The following is a 25,152-nucleotide window of genomic DNA, read 5'->3' as shown; positions in this document are numbered from 1 at the left end:
GCAGGTGGAGTCGGCTTTGTGGGACGCAGATGGGCAGGAAGATTAGGATCACCGGAGGGCCCCTCTCCTACTTGGACACTCACATTCTACTGATGTATTTCTCCATTGACAGCCTTGATAGTTCAGAAAAAAATCCTAGAATAATGGACTCCGGAAGTCAAGCATTTCTGTCCCGACACATGCCTCACCCCGCTTGGGAACAAGAAGAGTCCTCAGAATGACGAGCCCACAAGGCAGGAGCTAGCCAAGACGAAGCAGGGGCTGGTACAGACCTTTTCTGCCTTCCTTCGGCTTCATGCTTGAGGCACACGTAACTTGTCAGCATTCACACCCACTTCTGAGTGACAGTGAAGCTGAGCAGATAAGCAGGACCCTGCAGTGGTGTCATAGGTAGGAAAGTCAGAGCAGCAAGGGGCCAAGGATGTGTTTGTACTGAACGTCATCAAGAGCCAGGGCAGCCGCGGTGACCCACCCAGACATCACCTTGCCTGGCTGGGTTCAAGCCTGGCTCTGCCACCCATCCCCTATGTGACCTTGAGCCAAGTGCTTGACCCTTCTCTCCTTTGGGTTTAGCGTGTATATTCTCATAACGATGGGAGGTCGAAGAGGAAAGAGAAGTCTTACCTGCGACAAAAATTTGGAAAACTGGAGGAGATTTTGGGGGAGGGCATCAATATTATCCTACATTCTTTTCCAGCATGAAAAAGTCCTTATTGTATGGATCTATGAGTTCACTGAAGCAACCACGCATTATAGATTTGCCCAGTTCAAGTGGAATATCAAATAATCTGTCCACTTGCTGGGCAAATGAAATGGAAAACCTTGGAGGTGGCATCAGACTGTGAAGGCGCCGAGTCTCCGCCCAGCTGTCTGAACTTGGGCAGGTCACTTTGCCCCCCTGAGCCTTCCATTCCCCTTCTCACCCTTAAACCAGGATAACAATAGCAACTACCTCCTGGGAATAAGCTAAATGGTGCATGCAAAATGCTTCACACAGTACCTAGGATAGGGATGTGTGAAAAACAACAGCCACTCCTATTTTTTGGAATGTGCTCAGTGCAACGATATTACAAATCAAGACAGAAGCTATTTCTCCCTTAACAAATGCAGAAAGAATTTGAATTCCCTGGGATTCCGACCCATCCCTTTGAATCAATGGTCTGGATTTGGTTGCCATACTCTTAGGGGCCATGAATGGCCAATGTGGAGGCATGTCATATTTTCAAAAGTTGCCTTGACTTATCTGACGAGGAGATACTGTTTCTATAATGTAGTTGTCTCCAATTTGTAAAATTCCATCTACAGATCTTTTTTATTCCTAATCTTTACAACCTCTTGCTGCAGGTCCTAAGAAAAGGAATGCCTACTAGGAGGGAGGTGACTAAGTCTTGGTAAGACACTTGACTCATTTGAACTCAACTTTGTCCATCTGGGTTCCTCTAATAAAACATATTTCAGCAAGAGTTACCTCAAGAATTCCTTAATCCCTAATCCTTTTTGTAAACAAGGCATTGAATAAATGTATAGCTCATCCCTCTGAAAAAGACCTTTAGAAAGTGGCATTCTCATTTTACCCGGCAAATCCATTTTACTTCCTCCAAAGGGCTGACATTACTATCCACTGACTTCCCCAACTCCCCCTCCCCCGCACACAAAAAATTCCACATTAAAACCTCCCACGCATCAATGTTCCAATGTGAGAACCATGTCTATGCCACAGTTCAGAAGCTGGAACCTGTAATTTCCGTGGGTTGCATTTTCTCAGTCACTGGAGAGCAGGACGGCGGTATAATCCCAGCTCTACCACACTGTCTACTTGCTTGGGGCCGGTTACTTCTCTGAATGTCCGTTTCATCTGTGAGATGAGCTGCCTGGCAGCCCTTCATTCATTTGGTCATTCTACAGATATGTGTGTCAGAGATGATCACGATAAGCAAGGTCTCTGTCCTGCAAGGCAATCCGTGTGGGCACCAGGCGTGAAATAGAATTGCAGCCCAGTGCATGTGGGCAGCATTGTCATGGCGGTGGTGGAGGGTGGGGGAGTTCTGGAACCGTCTGAGGCTGACTTTGCTCAACGTTCCTGCCGCCCTCCAGGTGCAGTGCAGGGAACGCCCTCTGCTCTGGAATTGCTGAGTGATGAGTCACCCTCGAGAACCTGGGGAAGTGGAGCAGGCAGGGGACCAGAGGCCACCAGACTTATTACTGGTCTCCGGGATTGAGTCATGGGTTCCTTGGGAAGCTGACTGTGGGCATTTGTTCGAGAGGGCCACTGGGGTCAACATCTAGAGAGGGGTCTTGGGGGAGGGGAGGAGGAAGCTGGAAAAAAAGGCCTCGACCTACCCCCTCAGGAAGCTCTGAAGTCGAGGAGATCCCAAAGAATTGTCCCAATCTGGGGTAAGGAGGCTGGACCTTTAGACCCTAACATGGCTCGGGCACCGGAAGTGGTCTGCCCCCAAGGAGGGGGCATGACCCTGGGTTTCGGGGTGGGAGGGCCAGGGGCATGGGTGTGGTGCATCTCTACTTGGAAGCCTTCTCTTGTCTCCATACCCATCCCTTTTCTCAGCCCCTCCCACCTCCCAAAATAGATCTGAGAAAAGGAGCCTAATCTGGCCAGGGAAGTTTTAGGAAGAGCCAGGGTATAAACTGAGACCTGACAAAGGAGAAGGAGTCAACTAGGGAGGAAGAGGAAGAAATTTCTGGGCTGAGGGATGGACATGTGCCAAGGCCCAGCAGCAAGAGAGGGAGGGAGAGGAGGGAGGAGGAGGGAGAGGGAGAGGTGTTTCTCACTTCAGGGTAACCAAAAATAGCTACGTAGGGGTCACTGGACTTGGGGTCCAGTTCTGACTTTGCCAAGTGCTCAGAAGTCATGTAAACTCTCCAAACACCAGTTTCTCTGTATAATAAACAAGGATGATTGATACAACTTGCCTCTCAGTTGTTTTTAGGATGACAAGAAATAACACACACATTGTAAGGGCTTCCTAAGTGTCAGGTGTCACGTTTCTTATTACTGGCTATTGCTCAGAGAATCATAATGGTTGATCTGTTTTTTTATTTATTTATTGCTTTTTTTTTTTTTTTTAAGTAGGCTTCACCCCCAGCGCAGAGACCAACATGGGGCTCGAACTTAGGACCCTTAGATCAAGACCTAGAGCTGAGATCAGGAGTTGGACGCTCAACCGACTGAGCCACCCAGGCGCCCCCCAGTAATGGTTTATCTGTTAAATCGTATACCCTTTTCCTGGAAAAATTACAGTACAAGGAGTCAGGAGTCAGGAAACTTTTTCTTGAAGAGCCAGATTCAATATTTTTAAGCTTGTGGACATGTGGTCTCTGTTGGAACTACTCAGCTCTTACAGCATGAAAACAAGCGCAGTCTATGCATAGAAAACAGGCAGGGCTGCGTTCTAGTAAGACTTCCATTTCCAGAAACAGGCAGCGGTCCCATACGCCAGCACCTGAACCTGTATTATTAAAACATCGAAACAAGTTTCTGTGGTTGAAGGAGACATTTCGGGTGTCTTTCCCTGCCTTGCTCAGAATGCTCTGTGTACATACCAGTTCCATGGATCTGCATCGGCTTACAATATCGCCTAACAATGAAATAAAAAGTGAGACACAACGATAAAATTCTCATCTTGTCATCATAAGACCTCATGATTCAGATTCCATGAAGCTCATAAGCAGCCATTTACTCCACTTGAAATGATCAGTTGCCATGATCTTGTGTCAGAAAACTGACTGCAGTAATGAGGCATCATGCAGGGACTCTGCATGGACCTTCTATATATAAATAGGAAGGTCATTGCCCTAGCTTGGTTTAACCCCAAAAAGCAGAATCTGAGTCGAGGGCTGGTTTGCAAATAGTTTATTTTGGGAAGAATTCTGGGAAACTGGAGTGGGGATACTGAAGGGGGTGAAGCCAATGCAGTAGTGGGTTATGGGGATGTTTACTGCCCGGGCTATCCCAGTAGAGATCCCCTAAGGAACTATGTAGAATATGTCTCAGAAATGTCCACCCAAGGGGCACCTGGGTGGCTCAGTCGGTTAAGTGTCCCACTCTTGATTTCAGCTCAGGTCATGATCTCAGGGTCGTGAGATCGAGCCCTGTGTCGGCTCCACACTCAGCACAGAGTCTGCTTGAGATTCTCCCTCTCTCTCTGCCCCTCCCCCTGCCTGTGCTATGAATGAATGAATGAATGAATGAATGAATGAATGAATAAGGAATGTCCACCCGAGACATGGATTATCCACTTGCTCCCCTCGATCAAAGGAGGTATTAAATCTCTTACATTTTCCAGAATTGAGCATGTTAAGGTACTTAATGCAGTCAAGAGGAGGCGTGAACAGGTTACCCCTGCACATACCTGGTTATGCACAGTAATGCATACACATAATTAAATCAAAATTTAAATCAAAATTAGTCTATGGATTAAGACAGAAGTCTCTCTCTGACCATCACCCTCTAGTCATCCAGTCCTCCTTCTCAGGGACAATTTTTGCTTTACTTTTTTGTGTATCTTTCCAGAGGCATCCCATGTGTAGGCAAACAAATACTTAGTATTTTTCCTTTCTCTGAACCATTGGTGACAGACCGCATACTGTCTACTGGACTATGCTTTTAAAAATTTCTATCTATGCATATTGCTGATAATTACATATGTATATGTTTAGAACTCACTCTTCTTTCAAATGATCATGTTTCATTTATGACTGTACCTTAATTTACTTTACCAGTTTCTCTACTGACAATGTTGGTATTTCCGGGAACTTTGAAAAAGTCAGGTTGATTGAGGTATCCATGCAATAAAGTTCATTCTTCCAACTGGGCAGCTCTATGCATTTTGATCCATGCATACAATTGTGTAGTCACAACCAAGATGTAGAACAGTTCCATGACTCCAAAAATCGTCCTAGTGCATCCTTATGGACAGTCCCCTTCATTATCCCAGCCCCTGGCAACCACTGATGAGCTTTCCATACCTTTTCCAAAGGACTTTGCCTTTTCCAAAATGTTACATAAGTGGAATCCTACAGGATGTAGCTTTTTGAGTCTTGTTTCTTTCACCAAGCACAATGCATTTGAGATTCATCCACATTGTTGCATGTATCAGTGGCCAGCTCCTTTTTATTATTGAGCCTTTATTATCCCATGGTACAGACATACACCACAGCTAATTTATATCCATTCACCAGTTGGAAAACATTAGGTCATTTCCAGGTGGGGCAATTATGAATAAATCCGCTACTATTTCATACTGGCTTTGTGTAGAGAGAAGTTTTTATTTCTCCCAGGTAAACACCTAGGAGTGGGATTACTGAGTTGTACGGTGAGTATATGCTTGGCTTCATCAGCACTAGCCAAACCGATTTCTTTGTTTTCCTACCAGCAATGAATGCATACTCACCAGCCTCTGATATTGTCATTGTCACTTGTTTTTCTTTCGGCCATTCTGACAGGCACATATAGATTTTGTCTACTATAAACAGCGCTACAGTGAATATTCTTATGTATATATCCTTGGTGATTAGATGTGGGTGTATCCATAAGATACATTCTTAGAACTAGAATTGGTGGGTCATAGGTAGGGTTGTGAAAGGTTGATTAGATATTGCCAAATAGCCTTCCGAGAAGGTGGGGCCAATATACACACATACCAGCTGGGAATGGCAATGCCCGTTTCCCCACATCCTCACCAACACTGTGTATTAGATGATTGCTGTGTGAGTTGTTGATGAGGACTTGAAGTAGAGCATTAGAGCCATGCCTATCACACAGAGTGCTAAAGGATGTTATTGTATGATTACCACCATTAATCAATCAATCACATTATTATTTGCCTCTCTCTCTTAGTTCCTCATCAATATATCCAGGAGTGCTTTTCTCTGAGGAGCTCAAACATTTTACCTATGGAATTTGGTTAATCCTTATAAATCTCTTCAGATGTTGGTCAGGAATTCAGGCTCTGTGGGTTTTACAGAATAGGGAAGTGTGACAGAATAGGGCCTTTCTAAGTTTACAGAACAGATCTGTGCTCCACAAGGTCAGAATTAATCTACTTTGGAATGGGAATGGACTCCTCTAGGTTACAATGGCTTTCAAACTTTTTTTTCACTGCTACCCACTTTGAGAAATACACCAAGAATCAGGACACACGTTCATACTCAAAACAAAAGTTCCCCCCAAAACCCCAATACTTGTTTTCTATTTGTTCCATCCCATTTCATTGAAAATACATTCATTGGGAGCCACTGATAAATAGATTTCAAAACCTACTATGGGTTAAGACTAGCAGTTTAAAGGGCACTGTTCTAGCATCGAGGTCACAGGTGTTGGTCTTCTGGCAATGGGAGGAATCACCGAACTGGATTCCTAAATGGAAGCACAGAATCTCACACTCAGCTTTGGTTAGATTATTCCCATGTTCTTTCTTCTTCATTTCCTTGGGATGGTAGAGTTTATTCTAAAGTTCCTCAATTATTCACAAATAGCTTTTGGACTCCTTAGGTGCACTACCCATTATTAAGTGCCATTAGACTACCCATTATTAAGAGCCCTTCTGGATTCAAATCTCACTTCCACCATCTGCTGATGATCTTGGTTAAGCCTCATCAGTCATAAAATACTCAGTTTCCTCCTCTGTAACATGGGAGACATAATAGAGAAATCAATGAGCCAACGTGTGTAAAGCATTTAGGACAGTGTCAAGGTGTGATCCCCAGAACAGCAGCACCAGCATCCCCGGAGAACTTGTTAGAAATGTAGTTCTCGGATCTCACCCTGGATTGACTAAATCGGAAATCCCAGCGGTGGGGCTCCGCGATCTGTTTTAACAAGTCTTCTGAGGCACGCTCAAGTTTGAGAACCACAGGCTTAATACATGGTAACCATTGACAATTAGTCCCTGAGGCTGCAGAGATGAGCAGTGGGCGGATCATGGAAGGATTAATAAGCACTAACTTGACGGCAGCACCCACAGGTGAGGGCTCTAATCTGTCTCAGTCCCGGTTCCTCCTCCCTCCTCCCGCAGCACCTAGAGGGCTCGCTGATTGGTGAGGTCCCTCCGGACTGTCACCACCCACCCAACCCGGGAGAGCGAAAACTGAAAGGGGCGGGACCGAGCGCCGCGAGAGAGGCACGCCTATTGGCTATAGACCACGCCGCATAGCGGGGCGGAGCCGCGCGTGCGCACGGCGAGGCGCGCCCCTGACGGCGGTTGAAAAATGGCGACTGCCGCCGAGCTGAAGGCTGGTGAGTGCGAGTGGGAAGTTCTCCGGGTGAGACGCGTCTGGCCTTCCGCCTGTGAAAGGGATGCAACGAAAGGAGGGCGCGCGGAACACAGAACCAGCCTTTTCGGGGGTCGTTCTGAGGCGTCAGGGCTCGCAGAGCGTCCGGCTGGTGTGGCGGCCGCTTCGCCGGGGCCCTGGGTGAGGGAAGGGGTCGCACAGGGGCAGTTTTGGAATCAGCTGTGAGCTGGAAGAGGAGCTGCAGGACCCGCAGGGTCCTGAGAGGTCTCTAGTCCTGCACGTTGGGCCTCTGGCGCCTTTGTCGGACCCCGCTCGAGCCGAGGCTTTGGGCCGCAGCTTTCATTTGGGACTGATGATTACAATACCCACATCCATTATTGGGGTTACGTGCAACCCCTAAACCATTTGCTTACTTGTTTTACGGAATCCTTATAACAACCAGTGAGGTAGGTCCCGATCTCCATTGGGAAAACCTGGAGGTAGAAAAGTTTCCTGACTTGGCCATTCTCCTGTGTTTTTCACTCAGTTCCACAAAGGTGCGAGTCATGAAACGGGTAACGCTTGTGCCCGGTGGTTTTGACGCAGACATCCAGGCAAATAATAGTATTTATAGTTGCAAGTGAGCCTTAAATGTCAGACACTGCCCAGTCCCTGTGTCACCTAATAGTCTATGTGACAATCTTATGCCCCATTTCATAGATTGGGAAATTGCGATGCAGAGAGGTGAAATAGCTCGCCCAAAGTAACTTCGCTAGAAGGAGGCAGTGCGTGAGAACCTGGATATGCTGCACCTGAACTCCAGGTCTTAAACACTGGGTGATACTGCGACCTGATTAATAAAACCAGTTCCAGTTTTCAGGGACCTTGCACTCTAAATCAGTAATTCTTAAAGATCTGGCAGAGAAGGGTTGAATCCCTTTGAGAATAGGATTCAGTAAGCATTGATACAAATGTGTATTTGGGGCACTGGGCTGATGATGAACAGTCATAAAAAAGGCATGCCTTTATCCACAAGACCAGACTTTCAGGTGAATCTGAGCACCCTCCCTGCATGAAATACAGAACACATGTAATACTGCATCAGCTTCAGAGGATTTAAAGATACTTTGGGATATTAGGCCAGGTTAAGAACTTCTTTCTGAAGAAGTTGTTACGGTACAGATTTTTTATGGTACAGATTTTTAAGCATAATTAAAGGAAGGGCAAAATGGTATGGAACCTGAAAAGAAAATATAACTGGGGATTAGGAATGTCCTATGCAGATGTATCCCTTTGTTTTTTCTGCATTCCCCAGTTCTGAATATGCTTTGTGTTCAGAGAAAATGTATTTCCCGCTCAACCGCTCAATTATCTTACATTGTATGGGCTTTCATTCCCCCCCCCACACACACACCTTGGGGTAATTGGGGAGGGGCGGAGGGAGAAAGAGAATCTTGAGTAGGCTCCATGCCCACTCTGGAGCCTGGTACTGAGCCAAAATCAGGAGTCAGTCCTTAACCCACAGAGCCATCCAGGTGCCCCTGAGCTTTTACCTTATTAAAACATTTTCACATTTTTCCACCTCACTTGGTTCTGCCTTTGAGAGGTAGAACTCATTATGCTGGAGAGGGCAGCTGAGGCATGAGCTGGTGATGAGAAAGGATAGGCTTCCTAACTCCAGCGTCATTAATACTCACTTCTCTGCTGAGTTTGAGGCTGTGCTGTGTGCTAATTCAGAGTATTTGAGACAGGATCCTGGCCAGAGAAAAAAATCTCTTCCATCTAATTTCCAAAGGTGGAATTAGAGAACCGGGGTTTGGTTATGATCCCAAGAATATGATAAGACTGGACCTTCCTTTCATGGGCCTATTACAAAGTCTGATTGGGTGATAACTGTACTTGCATACCTGCCAAAAAGGTTGAGGGGATGATTTAAAAACAAGGGGCGAGAAAGGTTAAAGTTCAGTCTACATTGTGTCTCTGTAATCATATCACCCAGGTTTTTGTTGTTGTATCTTAAAGCTTAAAGGGATTTTATGTTTATGCCTACATGGATGAGCTCCTTGGGCTCCATTTATTAATTTTTCTTTATTTTGGTGTAGTTATTTGGTGCCTTTGGCAGGGCACAGTACAGTATTAAACTATGTTTATTACACCAATAGTATTCAGCACTGTATTATAATGCTCCCAGGTAGCATTTATTGAGCTCTTACTATGTTATAGGCACTGTGCGTGAGATGTGTTGATTGTCTGGGTTTGTTATTTAGCCATTAGGGACAATGTGAAAAAAGAGGTTCCAGACCACTGCAAGGAATGATGCCATTTCAGCTCTATGCCCCTCAGTGTCCATACTGGTATTTATGGTTAAATCTCATTATCACAACCGATATTGTAATAGGACCTTTGCTCATCAAGAAGTTAGATTACATTCAGCATATATATCCCTGATTCTTTAAGATGGCAATGATATAGCTACGTGTTAGATTCCTGTCTAGGCTTACAATTTCAAAATCCTGTTTTTTTTAGGAAGTTAACTCATAAGTGTCTTTAAAAAACAAACAAAACCCGAAGAAACACCTTTTTGTTCAGAATGGGCCACTCCCCAGCGGTTATCTGGGTATCAGAGGTTTTTATCAAAAAAGACAACAAATTCCTTCCTTTTATGGGATGTACTTGTTATCTTTAACCATCTTTCTAGACCAGAGGTTTTTAGTGACACAGACCTATCTGCAGTGATAAATGCTCTTGAAGATATAGGAGACGGGAAATTTCAGGCCCCAGTAAGCCAAGGATAATTCTGCATTCCCTTTTCCTCCCTCCCTGAAGATGCATACCAGACTATAGCTTCCCACGGTGATGATGCTGGAAAGAGAAACTTGAATTTGCTTAAATATATTAAAACAGCAAATCATTGCAACTTGAGAACTTTATTTTTTATTACAAACATGATGCTAATCGGATAACTTCCATTCAGCACATTGTTTAGATAAAAACAATGGCTACTAGGCCATTTACCTTTTAAACATTTTTCTTCAAAGTATGCCTAAGAATGATCAAATTTAATCTGTAATTGAAGCATTAATGTTTTATGTTTAACAGTTTTAAAGGACACGTTGGAGAAAAGGGGAGTATTAGGGCATTTAAAAGCAAGGATCCGAGCTGAAGTTTTCAATGCCCTAGATGATGAAAGCGAACCCCGACCATCGTTGTCTCATGAAAACCTTCTAATTAATGAACTAATTCGGGAGTATCTGGAGTTCAACAAATATAAGTACACAGCATCTGTCCTCATGTCAGGTAAGAGGTTATTATTACTTGCCTGAAACAAAATCTGCTTTTTCCCTTCCCTCACTTCTCAGAAAATATTTAGGCTGAAAATCTAATTCCATTACCACACGGTGTCATCCAGGTGCCTGGGACGTAAAAAGCTCCTGGGCTCTTTCCATAGCTTGAATACATTCTCATGGGGCTTATTGTATTGTAGGGGAAAATAAATACCTAAACACTTAAACTAGGTGCATACTTTGAAAAATCATCTGTATTTCCTGATACTAAATAAAAAGTTGTTTACATTTTATCTTGTTTGCTGCCAGCTTTTTTCTGTGTAGATGCTTTAAAAATACAGTTTCAGAGGCTCAGTCAATTAAGCATACGACTCTTGATCTCAGCTCAGGTCTTGATCTCAGGGCCTTGGGTTTGAGCCCTGAGTTGGGCTCTGCGCTTGGCCTGGAACCTACTTAAAAAGGATTGGGAAGGTAAACTCCAAACTCACTGTAATGATAGGAGGGAGAGAAGTGGTGTTGGGGGGAGGAGGTGGGCTGTTAAAGAGATATCTATCTCTTATATTTTATTTCTGAAGAAAGTAAGTAAATAACTGAAAAGAATGCACATTAATCAGGATAGACTTTCCTCTGGGCTTGGGGGAGAAATGGGATTGGAAGGATTGCTTTGTTTAAGGTTTAATCTGTGCTTTAAGACTATTTCATGCCTCATCAAAAAAAAGAAACCATGAAGTAGATTTTGGAAGAGAGAATGAATTCTTGGTGATGTTGGAACTTTTCCATTTAATAGATTTTTTAAAAATTAACATTCTATATCTTTAATGTTAAGCACATATCTTAACTGAATAAAGACTGGTGAGTTTCAGTGGTTTAAGGATCTTCAGAATCAGCCTCCACTTTCCTCAGTTTGTTATAGATGGCTGTATAATACTATTAACACTCAGAAAATTATGAAAATATAATGAATTAAGTCTTGGACCTGGGCTTCCCTAGAATGAAATGTAGTCATAATAGTCAAATTTCATGTTAAGTGTCTTGGCTTTTTTAAAAAACTGAGGTATAATTAACAATGCAATATTCCTTTTTTAGTGTACAGTTCTATGGATTTTACCAAATGTATATAGTTGCGTAACTACCACCTCAGTTACAATCACTGTAGAGAATATTTTTATCACCTCAAAACATTCTCTGTGCCCTGTTTTAGTCAACTTCTTCACCTACCCCAACCCCTAACAGCCACTGATCTGTTTTTTTTCTGTACCTGTCATTTGCCTTTTCCGGAATGTCATATAAATGAGCCTATTCAGGATGTAGCCTTTTGAGTCTGTTTCCTTTCACTTAGCATAATGCTTTTCAGATTCAGCTGTGTTGGTTTTCCCCCCACTGAATATCAGCATTCCTTTGTATTGCTGTGCCAATTTATCTATTATCAGTTGATGGCCAGTTGTGTATATATTTTGGCAATTATCAATCAAGCTGCTGTAAACATTCACCACAAGTTTTTGTGTGAATGTAAGCTTTCATTTCTCTTGGGTAAAGAGCTAAGAGTGGGATTGCAGGTTATGTGTGGTAAGTACATGCTTACCTTTATAAGAAATGGCTCAACTGTTTTCCAAAGTGGTTGTACCATTTTGCTCTCCTACTAGCAAAGCAAAGGATGAGAGTATCCAGTTGCCCTGTATCCTTGCCAGCACTTGATATTTGGGTTAATTTTACTTTTAGAGTTATTGCCACCAAATGGATATTGTTACTGTCCTGTATTTAATTCGTAGGCTTCTTCAGAAAAAGACTACTGAAGTCCAGTATGCAGAAACATATGTTCCCAACCAAAAATTGGGGGATTTAAAAAATGAATTTATGTTAAACTCTGTTAAGTTATACATATAACAAAATGATATTTTGAAAATCATAAAATCACATACAATTGGATCTGCCTTGGTATGTGTCATCATCACTCTTCCAAAATCTGGAAAGTCTGTATAACTGGTAAGTGGTTCTTACCAAAATCATATGTGCTTTTTAGATGAATAAAGACTCATGATTTTTCCTCTAGAATCTGGTCAACCTGTAATTCCATTGGACAGACAGTTTCTCATCCGTGAACTAAATGCATTTGAAGAATCAAAGGATGATACAATGTAAGAAGTTTTTTTAAGTAAAGTTTTTAAAAATAAAAATTTAAAAGGAAGTTTTTGGATATTGTTGTATTGGAGCTGTAATCACGTAGTGGTTTTATTTCATTTTAATTGAGCAGGTGTTTATTTGGTTCGAGTATGCCTCTGACACTGCACCGAATCCAAGGTGCGTAGCAATGAACGGGACAAGGCCTCTGCTCCCTGGAGCTAAAATTCCTGTGGCTTCAGCGGCCCGAGCATCTGTCTCACTAAGGGTCACTCTTCTTGGCTTCTTGATGCATCCCTTTTTTTTTCTTCTGAGGCTTTACTCTGTCAGTTGTTTTCTTGCTCATGATGAACTCTTCCTCCTGATTGTTTCCTTCACTTCAACTTAGGAATATACTCAGATCTCCCAAAAAAAACAGTCAGCTTGTTTTTACCACTGAACTTAGTGAAAACCAACCATCTGCTTTCATTTTGTCACTCTCCCCTCTTTTGCCTTCTTTGCATATTAAATTCTTCCTTCACCATTTATACTGAAACTATGCTCTTGAAAAGAAGGGTGACCACTTTCTAGTAGTTTCTTAGTTCTATTCCTACCTCAAAGTTGCTTAAACTTTTTCCAGAGGATCCCTGAATGGCAAAAAAAAAAAAAAATGTACCTAGGACACTCAAAGCAGCCCCCCCGCCCCCACCCCGGGCAAGAAATTTCTTTGAAGTCTTGAGCGTTTTCCCTTTCTAAAAATTTCTTGAATTTTTTTCTTTCTGCTTCATGGTATAATTGTTTTACCATAAAAATGTTATAAATGACATAGCAATTAAATTGGACTCTCCCACAAATCTTTGTACAATTAATGTTCCCGGATCATATGCCACTTTTATCCTGTACTTTGTCCCAAGTCCCCGGCACCAAGAGCGGGTATATATCTGTATTTCCAATTTGAGAAGCTCAGTTTTACTTGAGTTTCTGTAGCATTTTGTAATAGTGACTATTCTCCCTTAAAACATTTTTTTTTGTCATTTGTCTTTTATGAACCTTTACTGTCTAGGTTTTTCTATCTGTAATAGTGTTCTCAGTTTCTTCATTGGCTCCTTTAGGGTTCCTTTAAATCGTGAGCACTCTCCAAGTTTTGTCCTTAACAAAACTTTTCTTCCTGTCCCCTTACCCACTTTTCTAAGTATGCCTGAGTCTTTAATGATGCCTCCATGCTGGTGACTCTGCTTTAAATCTGACAGATCCTCTGAATTATGGACCCACATTTCTGCTGGCATCTCAAACTCGGTGTGTCCAAAAATGAAATGTGTTATTTTCACCTCCTTAAACCCCCCTTGTAGGTTCCTCATATAGCCATTCGGGTCTTAAACTCAGAGTCCATATACAGTTATGGCTCCTTCCCCTCTCTCTACCAGTCACTCTGTGGACTCCGTGACTTCTGCCTCTGTTCTGTTCAGAAGCCATCTGTCTGCTTTTCTGTCTCTAGTCACTTTCTTTCCTGACTTACCTTCATACTGCCAACAGCGGGCTTTCTAAAAGACAGTTACTGCTTTGTTTGAAACATTTCCATTGTAGGGCTGCCTGGTGGGTTAGTCGGTTAAGCCTCGGACTCTTAATGTCAGCTCAGGTCTTGAGTTCAAGGCTGGTGTTGGGCTCCACGTCCGTAAAAACAACAAAACAAAACATCTCCATTGCGAAGTTTTCAGATTTTAAAAAGTAATATGGATGGTATATTTGAAATTTGCTGAGAGAGTAGAACTTAAATGTTTTCTCACCCATGAAGGGAACACACACAAAGTAAATCGGTGAGGTGATGGGTATGTTACTTAACTCAATGACGGGAATTCCTTCGCAGTGTGTGTGTGTGTATATCAAATCATCATGTTCACTTTAAATACCTTACAATTTTATTTCTCAATTATACCTCAGTAAAGCTGGGGGAAAGAAGTAAAGCAAATACTAGATACATATGCCAGTGTGAGTGTAACGTGGCTGTCCGTAAAGACATTGTTATTTTTCAGGAAAGCTTAAGAATTTTCACACAAAGTAGGATAAAGTCTAGAATAGCCTTTGTTAGGTCAAGCCGTGCCACCAATTGAGTTTGTGCCAAATTTATGAAGAACACTTTCATAGTTTTTGTGTTTCACCATTGCAAATAAGGTTATGGTAAGGCTGAACTTAAAAAAAAAATTCTTTTTTAAACTTTTATTTAAAAAAAATCTTAATATCCATGAATTTGTGGATTAAATATGCAAGCTTTCAATTTTCTAATAACATTTTAAAATATCTGAATCTTAAAAATTTTAAATCTTAAAACTTCATTGATGTTAATTTAAGAACAAAATTGTTCGAACTTAAAAATCTTCCTGAACCAATTAGCTCTTTGGGAAACATGGGTTTAAAATTAAACAAAAGACGGATCTTACATTCCTAGATCTAAGAGTTACAATATAAGATATGCTTTCCTAAGAGCTGAGGCATCTTAAATAGAAAAACTTAACTTTCCTGCTCTCGTCATGGTCTGAAGAAGTTGGCATGCAAGCAGTTAATTACTGCTGCATAACTGAGCGCCCCAGGATTTGGTGGCTTGAAACAACAATCATTTATTCTCTGTGGTTGGTCTGGAATCTATGGGCGGTTCTGGTGCTCAGCTGAGAGCTGGAGATTCCAGTTGCAATGTAGCCAGGGAGGCCCTCATCTGAAGGGCTGCCTGGGGCTGCAGGATCCCCTTCTGTGTGGCTCGCCAACATGGCTGCTTGCACCAGGCCCCCATTCCTTCCATGGCTACCTTTCCCTGGGACAGCTCTGGTGTCCTCATGACGTGGCAGCTGACTTCCCCCAGAGAGAGTGGCCCAGAGAGAAGGCACGGAGGTAGCCACGGTACACAGTGCTTTATGACCTAGTCTTGGAAGTTGCACAGTGCTGTCACTTAATACCTTACTTGGTTCCTAGAAATGACTTGAGCCCACACTCCAGGGGAGGGCAGTTAGGCTCCACCTTTTGAAGGGAAAGGAATATCATACTTTAAACTATCACATCAGCTAATAAATAGATAGCTCGAAAAAATCAGATAAATTGTATTTTCAATGATGAGATTAGAAACGAAGAAAACATTTCTGTTGTACCTCTCTTCATTGTCAGCAAGTAGCTTCCCTTTGTGCGGGGGTACTAATAGAAATCACCAGGCAGATTATTGTCATGAAAAGAATATGGGACTTGGAGTTCAAGTAGAAAGTTTGTTTACTTACAGAGGAATCTCCAGCAAATTCCCTGAGCTGTGGTGGGATGATGATTAGGACATTCACAAGGAGAGGATAAAATGGAGAGAGGTTTGGGGCGCCTGGGTGGCTCAGTTGTTAAACATCTGCCTGTGCTCAGGTCATGATCCCAGGGTCCTGGGACCAAACCCCGCATCGGGCTCCCTGCTCCACGGGAAGCCTGCTTCTCCCTCTCCCTCTCCCCCGCTTGTGTTCCCTCTCTCGCTGTATCTCTCTCTGTCAAATAAATAAGTAAATCTTTTTTTTTTTTTCTTCTAAGGTTTTATTTATTTGACAGAAAGACAGCCAGAGAAGGAACACAAGCGGGGGGGGGGGGTGGGAGAGGGAGAAGCAGGCCCCCCACGGAGCAGGGAGCCCCATGCAGGGCTTGATCCCAGGACCCTGGGATCATGACCTGAGCCGAGGGCAGACACTTAACGACTGAGCCACCCAGGCGCCCCAATAAGTAAATCTTAAAAAAAAAAAAAATGGAGGGAGGTTAGAGTGTTTTGTAAACTGTAAAAATAGCCTTTTTTTTAACCTGCCCTCCCTCCCTAAAAATAGCTTATTAAATGTTAGTTCTTACTCAACTCCTGAATAGCTAACATTTATATACCATTTAATATGTGCCAGGCACAGTCCTAAACACTTGGTATTTATTAACTCATTTAGTCCACAGCAACCCTAGGAGGTAAGGGCTACACTTATCTTCATTTGTAGAGGAAGAAACATGTATCAGGGTGGGGACATTAAGAATCTTGTTGAGGTCAAGTGGTGAAGCCAGGATTTGAACCCAGGCAGCCTGGCTTTCGGGCCATATGACCTTCTTTAGGCAAGGATTTATTCACCCAGTAAGTGTTTACTGAATACCTACCGTGTATCAGATAGTGCTAGGCACTGGGAAATCTCAACTGGACTTGAAAGGCGGAATTCCTGTGTATTGGTGGATTGACCTTGTATTTCAGTTTAGATGATGTTTAAGTTGTTAACATGGGTTCTCTGGGTTTTTAAATTGTCTTTCGAGTTAAATGGTACTCTTAAATTTAGAAAAGCATGAATAGTTTGCAGTTTGGATAGTAACTGTGCATCTTCTTTCTTTTAAGTCTGGAGAATTACCTGGCCGTTTTGGTGGCAGAGGCTGCCTTAAAGAAGAGAGATTTTAAGCTTTTCCTCTATCTGCAATTTTAATTGATTTTGCTTTTCTTCCTGCTACAGACCTCTTTTATATGGAATTTTAGCTCATTTCTTGCGTGGAACTAAGGATGACCTCCAAAATCCATTTCTGAGAGGGTCTTCACTTCAGCCTCCAAACCCAAATCTTGGCGAACAACCTAGCAGAAGAAAGCAAAGGGGTATGAATTTCCTGGGATTCACCATTTAGCTGTCAGCAAGTATTTTTTCTTCTTTTGTTTTTTAAATTTTTTTAAAGATTTTATTTTTAAGGAATCTCCACACCCATCGTGGGACTCAGACTCACAACCCCAAGATCAAGAGTCACATGCTCCACTGACTGAGCCAGCCAGGTGCCCCGAGTATTTTTTTCTTCTTAAATATTTTTCTCTCAGGTCACCTGGGTGGCTCAGTCGGTTAAGCGAGTGCCTTTGGCTCAGGTCATGATCCCAGGGTCCTGGGATTGAGCCCCATGTGGGTCTCTCTGCTCAGCTGGGAGCCTGCTTCTCCCTCCGCCTCTGCTTGCTTCTCCCCCTGCTTGTGCTCTCTCTCTCTCAAATGAAATTTTTAAAAAAAATTTTTTTTGTCTCTCAGGAATAGTTTTTCCTGAGCTTTTGAGTCATAGTTTAATTCTACTTACATCTAATATAGTTTGAGTCTGTGTTACTTATCCTCCAAAAAACAAAATGGTGTTTGGAAAGAGAATTTTGAGGGGATGGGGGAATGACTGGACAAAATTCTTAGATATTGTTTCTATGCCAAAGTATGGACAAACCTGATTTTTCACATAGATTTGTATTTGGGACAGCTTAGATCATCGGCATACGCAATAAATAGATTTTTATCAAATCATCACTTTTTTTTTCACCTCCAAGACTGAAGAAAGGCAAGATTGCTGAATACAGATAGAGAAGTCACAGGTGTCTATATTCTTTGCATTTTTAGGATACTGTTGGTAAAAGACTGATAGCTACCTACAGATAACATATTCCTAGGAGAATAGCCCCTATTTCTTTCAGAATGTTCACTCTTTAAATGAGCTTTCAGTTGTGATCACATCGGCAATAGGATCTCAATTTGATAATCTGAACTGAATGGTTTATAGCTCCTTCTTTCCAACCTTGGTAGAATTGATCTCTTTCTAAGGACAGTCAGAGGTGGGGCTCAGGCAGCAGATTAGCAGAACAAATCTAAATCTTGAATGTTGAAATAAACTTCTAGGAAACATCTAAAATACAAATTGTCTTTTGTAGTTTTCATAGACTGCTGTGAGCAGTAATGATACCGTTAAATATTTGTTGTGTCTCCTAAGATCTGAAAATGAAGTATTTGTGAAGCAAGGTTACTTTTGTGGGTTATTTCTGATTTCACTAGGAGTTACTCATCTATGTATCTTAGAACGCTGAGCTGATGGACCTTTGAAAAAGAAATCACCCCCACCTCCTTACTTTACAGTTGAGAAAACCAGTACTGAGAGGTTAAGTGACTCCTCTAAAGCCTACAGCTGATCATTTTTAGCAGAATCAGCATCTCCGAGTGCCATTCCTGTACACTTTTCCACTTAAAGAATGTAAAGAAATTTTCCTAGTTCCCTTTTCGGGGCTTGGTAAGGAACTGTCATTAGTGGCTACTATTTGACAAGTACTTAAAAACCAAAACGAAAAAAAAAAGCAAAACAAAACACACAAGTAGGCAAGTAAATCTCTAAGCATTCATATAATACAACGTAAAATTCTCTTGACTCTCTTCCCTCTTGTCTCTCCCTAACTCCCCAATCTCCATTCCTTCCATGGAAGGTCCCTATTAGCAGCTTGGGGTGGGGGGTCTCCTTCTGGACTCTTTTCTGTGCATGTAAATTTATATGTACTGCTATTCGACATGTTATCCTGAGATTTGCTTTGTTTTCCCTTGTCTTGTCAATATGTGTAGATCTGCTTCGACCTCATTCTTAACTTTGTGTAGTATTGCATAGTATTGCTAATCATCCCTTACTGATGGACTTCTTTGTTTTTAAGTTTACCGTATTGTAGAATTACTTTGTCCACGTAAGTATTTCTCTTATGTGGATGCTAGAAGTACAGTTGCTGGTTCAAAGCATATGCATATTAAAAAACGTAGTAGATATTGTCTAATTCCCCTCCAAAAAGGCTTTACCTACCAAGAATATATGCTAATACCAGTTTCTCTATTTAATTGCCACCAGGGGATACTGTACACGTGGACACCTGCTAACACAGCAAACCCATGACAGGGGTAGTTTCAGTCCCATAAGCAAAAATAACCTCTTGAGAAATCACTTTTCTGGCTTACAAGCTTTTTATTTTTATTTATTTATTTTCAGGTGTACAATATAGCAATTCAGCACTTCCATACAACACCCCAGTGCTCATCACAAGTGCCCTCCTTAATCCCTATCGCCTGGTAATCCATTAGTGTGTTCTCTAGAGTTAAGAGTATTTTTTTGGTTTGTCTTTTTTCTTCCTTTGTTCATTTGTTTTGTTTCTTAAATTCCGCATATGAGTGACATCATTGGTGTTTGTCTTTCTCTGACTTATTTCACTTGGCATGATACTCTCTAGCTCCATCCATGTCATTGCATGGCTTGTAAGCTTTTTATAATCCATCTCATTCATGGCTAATGACTCATAGCCAAGTTACAAGTAACAGAGTATTTCTTAACCCAGTTCTGTTCTTTTGAGATGCGGGTAGAATAGCTAGTGGTAGCTTTACACCGTGGAGGTGGGAGGGCTGGAGCGTGGGTGTGTGTGTGCGTGGGAGAGAGAGAGAGAGAGAGAGAGGGCGCACTAGTTGCTTTGGGGCCTCTAGAGACATCAGAGAATCCAGTTCAAGTCAGTAGAGCTTTGGGTGCGTGTTCTGTGGAAAGCTCTGGGCAGGCTCAGAGGTGTGGAGGATGGCTGAGCTAATAGAAGCACAGGGATTTTGCAAATTATTTTTCTTGACCGTCAAAACTTTTCTTGATAACTGTGAACTCTTTGTGCAATGATTTGTGAAGCATTAGCAGCCACAAATGGCATTTTGTCCCAGTAACACATGTCAGCATTTACTTTCAGCGTCCACTTTCTCAGTTCTAGCTTACTGTTTGATAGAAACATGTTTTATTTTGACAACATGGAAAGGTTATGAAAATAGTAAAATATTACTCAGATTACAGTACCTGATCTCTACAGAAGCTCATCTAACTGAGATATAACACACTAAGATGAAATTGTCTTGGGTGTGAACACAAGTCTAAAGCATGCCAACACCAAAGCACTTTTATCACAGCTCCCAAAGAGCTGGAAAAAATGAACAGTGTAGACACACTTGCCTCTGGGATGGTAACCAGTTCATTAGGGCTGCTGATGTCAGTGCTTGAGACACTGGAGGCAAAGTAGGTTCTAGCTATAAGTAAAAGACCAGATATTTTGTAACAGAGAAAATCATTAGCAGTGCACCTTTATTGCACATCGGTGAAGTGCATGAATCACATACTTCTTAGTAATGTTTTTCTAGAAAACCTAAAATGTCTGTGGCCTCAGGATATTGTTAATTTTGTTCTGTCCAGCAAAGCTGCCTAAAAACGAGGGAGATAGTCCTCCGTGATCCAGACCTGCAGTCTCCAGTCTTCATGAGGACGATCAGAGCTGCCAGGGACTAGCAGGCCTGGGTGTAGAATCAGGTTGTCTTTAGAATTAGAAAATCCAGGATGTGTTTTTGGTGCTAAAATTGCATGTTTCTAACAACTGTCTAAATTTGTATTCTTTTTCTCCTGTCATCAAAATCATAAAAATGGGTTTTTCCAGTGTAAAAGTGTCTAGGGAATATTTTCAGTTTTTCACGGTTTCTCAGAATTTAGTCTTCACCTTGCATTTTTGTTGCATTTGGATATTAAGTCTCTTCAGGTTCTTTTAATCCAAGGCACTTCTCCCCATGACAAAAATTCAGCAGAAGTGACTAGGACCCCTTCGATCCCCAGAGCACAGGGGGTGGTCACAGGGGCTCTGGGCTCTTCTGAACTCTCACGGAACTTTATTGTTGCCGTCTTCGGCTGAAGAACATTTTCTACGATTTCTTGGGTATTTTCTGATGTGGGTAGGAAAATGTAAACTCTGCTAGTTTTTTCTTGCCACAAGAGGGTGCTGCTGAGAGGCATTTCTATTTGAAGGTGGTTTGTTTTTTGTTTTTGTTTTTAGTTGAAGAACTTTGGCATCCCTCAAAATGTTAATTGAATACCCTGTCCTTTCTCTCATTCCATTTCTTACATATCGTGTAAGAGAAGTGTGTAACTGCTCCTTACACATGGGTTTACTCCACGGTGCTCTCTGTTGCCTAAAAAACACTTGACAGTGAGTCTTCAGTACTAAATGTTTCTGACTTCTTCAATAATGTTTTTAAAATGGTGAGTTTATTTCATTGTCCTAAGCCACCTAAAGAACTCCTACGATATTAAATCCATAACATCCAAAAATACGTGTAGGTATGTCTGCACACTTCCTACTTTGACTTGGGATAAGTACTGACATTGGTTTCTGTTCATTTCAGATGACCACCGAAGAACGGAGAAGGGGAATAGTGCTAACATTGAAGAGCCTCTCGTTTCTCAAGCAGTGAAGAGATGACATTTCCATTTGGGGCACCTTTTGTCTTAAAATTGACATATTTATTCTCCCAACGTAACCAACATACATCACTAATATTTGTCCTTTGTAGAAATTTGAGTTTCTGCAAAACATTTAGCCTTCCTGTTTTACTACAATTGTGAATAAAGGCTAACTCTGTCATCTAGCTTCCTGGATTTGACTAGAAAGAAAATACATTGTTTTTAGAAAGTATTTTAAAGGTTTTTAAATTTGTGAGCACTGGAAGGATTTTTTAGTACCCTGTTATTCTTAAAAAAATAAAGAAAATTCAGGTCTTTATAGCCATATGCTCTGCTCTTTAACAAGCCTACATTAATTAAATTTCCTTCAGGCTGGAATTATGTGGATTTGTAGAAAAATTCATTTACATTTCTAAAAAACACTTAAAAGAACATTAAAGCCAGAAAAATTTAATTCCTATGAAGTTTGGTTTTTTGTTTATGATTAGCGGTTTTTCAGATAACCGTTTATAATTCAGTTTAAATATCTGAATTTCTATCTAAATTTGAACTTTTAAACTAGGTAACAATGTGCTTTTTCTTTCCTTAGACCATTTTGGCTCCTACTGGAAGATTTAATTAAAAGGTAGAGGGGGAAATAATTCTTTTAATTTTGCTGTAAGTGAAACAAAGAGTTTATTTTATTATATAAAGAATGTGGAACCAGCATGAAGAGACAGGCTTTAGGAGAAATACCAGAAAGCACCTCTTAAAAGATGGCATTGTTTAACCTCCATGTGGCCTTCAGTGATGCAATCACAAGATGAGCTCTAAAAGAGCCAGTCCCTCCTTTTCTGGACTCATTGCATGTCAGTTTTTTATTCTTGGGATAGAAAAATGGTAAGAGCTCTTCCTGTGCTATCTCTAAAATGCTGTTTTGATATTTACTAAGACATTTTTATAACGTGGAGTCTCCAGATGATGGCACTGACAGCAGCCGTGATAATAGCACATGATTGGCAGAAGTATAAAGTGTATTCGGCAAAACTGCCTGGGCGCCCACATACCGACAGCATTTAACTTGGCAGCATTTAACAGGGCAAGTGAGAAGGGCTGTAGGTGGCTAAATTGGTATCCTCTTCAGAGTGTCGATTCAGTGCTGTCTTTTGAAACTTTTGAGTGTATATTTGGTGTAAATTCTTGATGAACCAAGAGTTTTTATCTGAATGCAGAAAATTATTAAAGAAATCCCCTTAAGCCATACTTTACAAGTGAGAGGAGTTTGAGAGACCCTGTTGATGAGCTAGGATTACAGAAGAGATGTAGAAGTACTGTAAGGGCTCATTTCCACTTTTCAAATCAAATCTGTAGTATCTGATAACAATTATGAATTCTACTGTATTGTATGTGGGAATATAAGTATCTGTATTCTTCTCAGAGGACTTGGTTTACATCCAAGGATGTTGGCAGTGGACGCTAAGTTTACCTCAGAAATTATAATCATGCAGGACTAGATTAAGAAAAACTGCTGGAGTTTATAATTTTGGTTATTGCTAAACAGAATTGTCACATGTAGTCCATAGTGTGTTTGTATGCATTATTGTGTAACTTGTTTGTACCTAGGCAACTTTTATACTTTCAATGTATTACTTAATAAAAAACAGTTAATTCAACTCGCCTTTGTGCAAAGGGTGTTCCTATGACTCTTCTGTCACCAAGAGGTGGGCACCAGGACAGGAAGAATGTTGGAGGTGGCTCCCCAGGCCTGCCTTCAGGATTTCCAGCGGCCTAGTTGTTGGAGGGTATAGTGCGAGGTGGAGGGAGGGGCAATTTCCTGGTGTGTGGGACCCCGGCATCAGCCACATCACCCTGCAACACTTAGTCTTCATCCAGGAGGCTGATGGTGTCAGTCTCCAGGGGGACAGCATTGTAACCTGGGGGGCCACTTAGGGGTTTGAAAAAGCATATTTAGTAGTATGTTTTTCTATTTGCAAAAGAGAAAAACCACCTATTTTCAAAACTGAGATTTTTGTGATTTCCTCAAAGGAGCTTAGGTTGAAAAATCTGCTCTAGAAATTTTTATACTCAGGATTTTTGAACGGTGTCAATTTATAAGCCAGTCGTTGAAAAAGGTGCTGCATGGCCTGAGACATTTAAAAAAAAAAACTGAGGGAAAGACAAGACAAATAGAAATACAGAGGACCCATTGAACTATTCACATACCTCATAAACTACATCAGTACATCATTGCTGGTGGTTTTCATGGGGTTGTTGGGAGAAGTTCTCTTCCAGAAATAGGGAGAAGTTTTAGGAGAAGATTTGGATTTACAGAAAAATAGGATGTGAATTGAGACTGAAGAGGGGTTTAGGAAAAGTGGAAATATAAAACCTGGGCAGTCTTAAAAACCCAGCAGGAGCAGAGGTGGTGTTTGAAGATGATAAATTTAGCTTAGCATGTATGTTTGCACAGAGTAAACTGATTGCTTTATAATTATGTGCAAGAATGCAATTGTATATGACTCACATGCCTGTATGATTATATAAAATTTGATTTGTTCTTTCAACCTAAAGCCAAGTGTACATGAAGGATTAACATTGTGAGAAGATGCCTTTAAAGGCATTTGGGACAGTGCTTCCCAGCCACTTGGTATTTGATTTTTGTTAACCATTTTGCAAGGATTGTATGGTCTTTGTTCATTTTTTTTTAATTTTTAATTTTTTTTAAAGGTTTTATTTATTCATTTGACAGAGAGAGCACAAGCAGGGGGAGCGGCAGGCAGAGGGAGAAGCAGGCTTCCCGCTGAGCAGGGAGCCTGATGCAGGACTCGATACCGGGACCCCGGGATCATGACCTGAGCCGAAGGCAAATGTTTAACTGATTGAGCCACCCATACGCCCCCTCAAAATATACTTTATTTTTGAGAACAAACTTAGGTTCACAGCAAAGTTGAGTGTAGCGTACAGAGTTTCTATATACCTCCTATCCACTCCCCCAACTCACGGCATGCCCCCTCCCCCCAAGGAGTGGCACATTTGTTCCAATGGGTGGACCTACACGGACACACCATTATCACTCACAGTCCATAGTTTACATCAGGGTTCATATTTGCTGCTGTCCGTTCCATGCATTTGAACAAATGTATGACAGGTATTCACCATTATAGTACCATACAGAGTACTTTCACTGCCCTAAAAAACTTCTGCCCGTTCATCCCTCCAGGCCCCCAACCCCTGGCAACGACAGATCTTTTAACTGTCTTCTTAGTTTTGCCTTTCCCAGAATGTCATATAGTTGGACTCCTACAGGATGTGGTCTTTTCAGCCTGGCTTCTTTCACTTGGTAATACACACCTAAGATTCCTCCTTGTCTTTTCGCGGCTTGAGAGCTCGTTTGTTTTTAGCACGAAAGAATATTCCATCACCTCAGTGTACTGCAGATTGTCCATGCACCTGCTGAATAGGCGCTTGGTTGCTCCCAAGATTTGGCAATTATGAATAAAGCTGCTTTAAACATCCCAAGTGCAGGCTT

At 41.6% G+C, this 25,152-nt stretch overlaps 1 protein-coding gene across 2 annotated transcripts; it reads left to right on the top strand.

Moving 5' to 3' along the window:
• The first annotated feature begins 7,167 nt into the window (after positions 1-7,167).
• CEP20 (centrosomal protein 20) lies at positions 7,168-23,301 on the top strand. Of its 2 annotated transcripts, none has more exons than XM_045875045.2 (5): positions 7,168-7,252; positions 10,327-10,524; positions 12,562-12,646; positions 17,090-17,226; positions 21,587-23,301. In XM_045875045.2, the coding sequence occupies exons 1-5, from the start codon at positions 7,225-7,227 to the stop codon at positions 21,661-21,663; spliced, it is 525 nt and encodes a 174-aa protein (XP_045731001.2). In that variant the 5' UTR covers positions 7,168-7,224; the 3' UTR covers positions 21,664-23,301. The 2 variants fall into 2 exon arrangements, with proteins under 2 accessions (XP_045731001.2, XP_045731002.2); XM_045875046.3 differs by having other exon boundaries at positions 17,090-17,261.
• Positions 23,302-25,152: the final 1,851 nt, after the last annotated feature.

Source organism: Mirounga angustirostris, unplaced genomic scaffold (assembly GCF_029215605.1).
Source record: "Mirounga angustirostris isolate CCGP_5_RB_7025 unplaced genomic scaffold, mMirAng1.0.hap1 SCAF_5, whole genome shotgun sequence".
In the NCBI taxonomy this organism is placed as follows: Eukaryota; Metazoa; Chordata; class Mammalia; order Carnivora; family Phocidae; genus Mirounga; species Mirounga angustirostris.
This window is presented reverse-complemented; position numbering and strand designations above follow the sequence as displayed.

What these genes read in the sequence shown, in the direction of transcription:
- CEP20 (XM_045875045.2), top strand. Translation starts at nt 7,225, where the DNA reads ATGGCGACTGCCGCCGAGCTGAAGGCTG. An exon ending in TGCCGCCGAGCTGAAGGCTG is followed by an intron (nt 7,253 to 10,326) that starts GTGAGTGCGAGT and finishes TATGTTTAACAG; the next exon opens with TTTTAAAGGACACGTTGGAG. An exon ending in TAGCAGAAGAAAGCAAAGGG is followed by an intron (nt 17,227 to 21,586) that starts GTATGAATTTCC and finishes TGTTCATTTCAG; the next exon opens with ATGACCACCGAAGAACGGAG.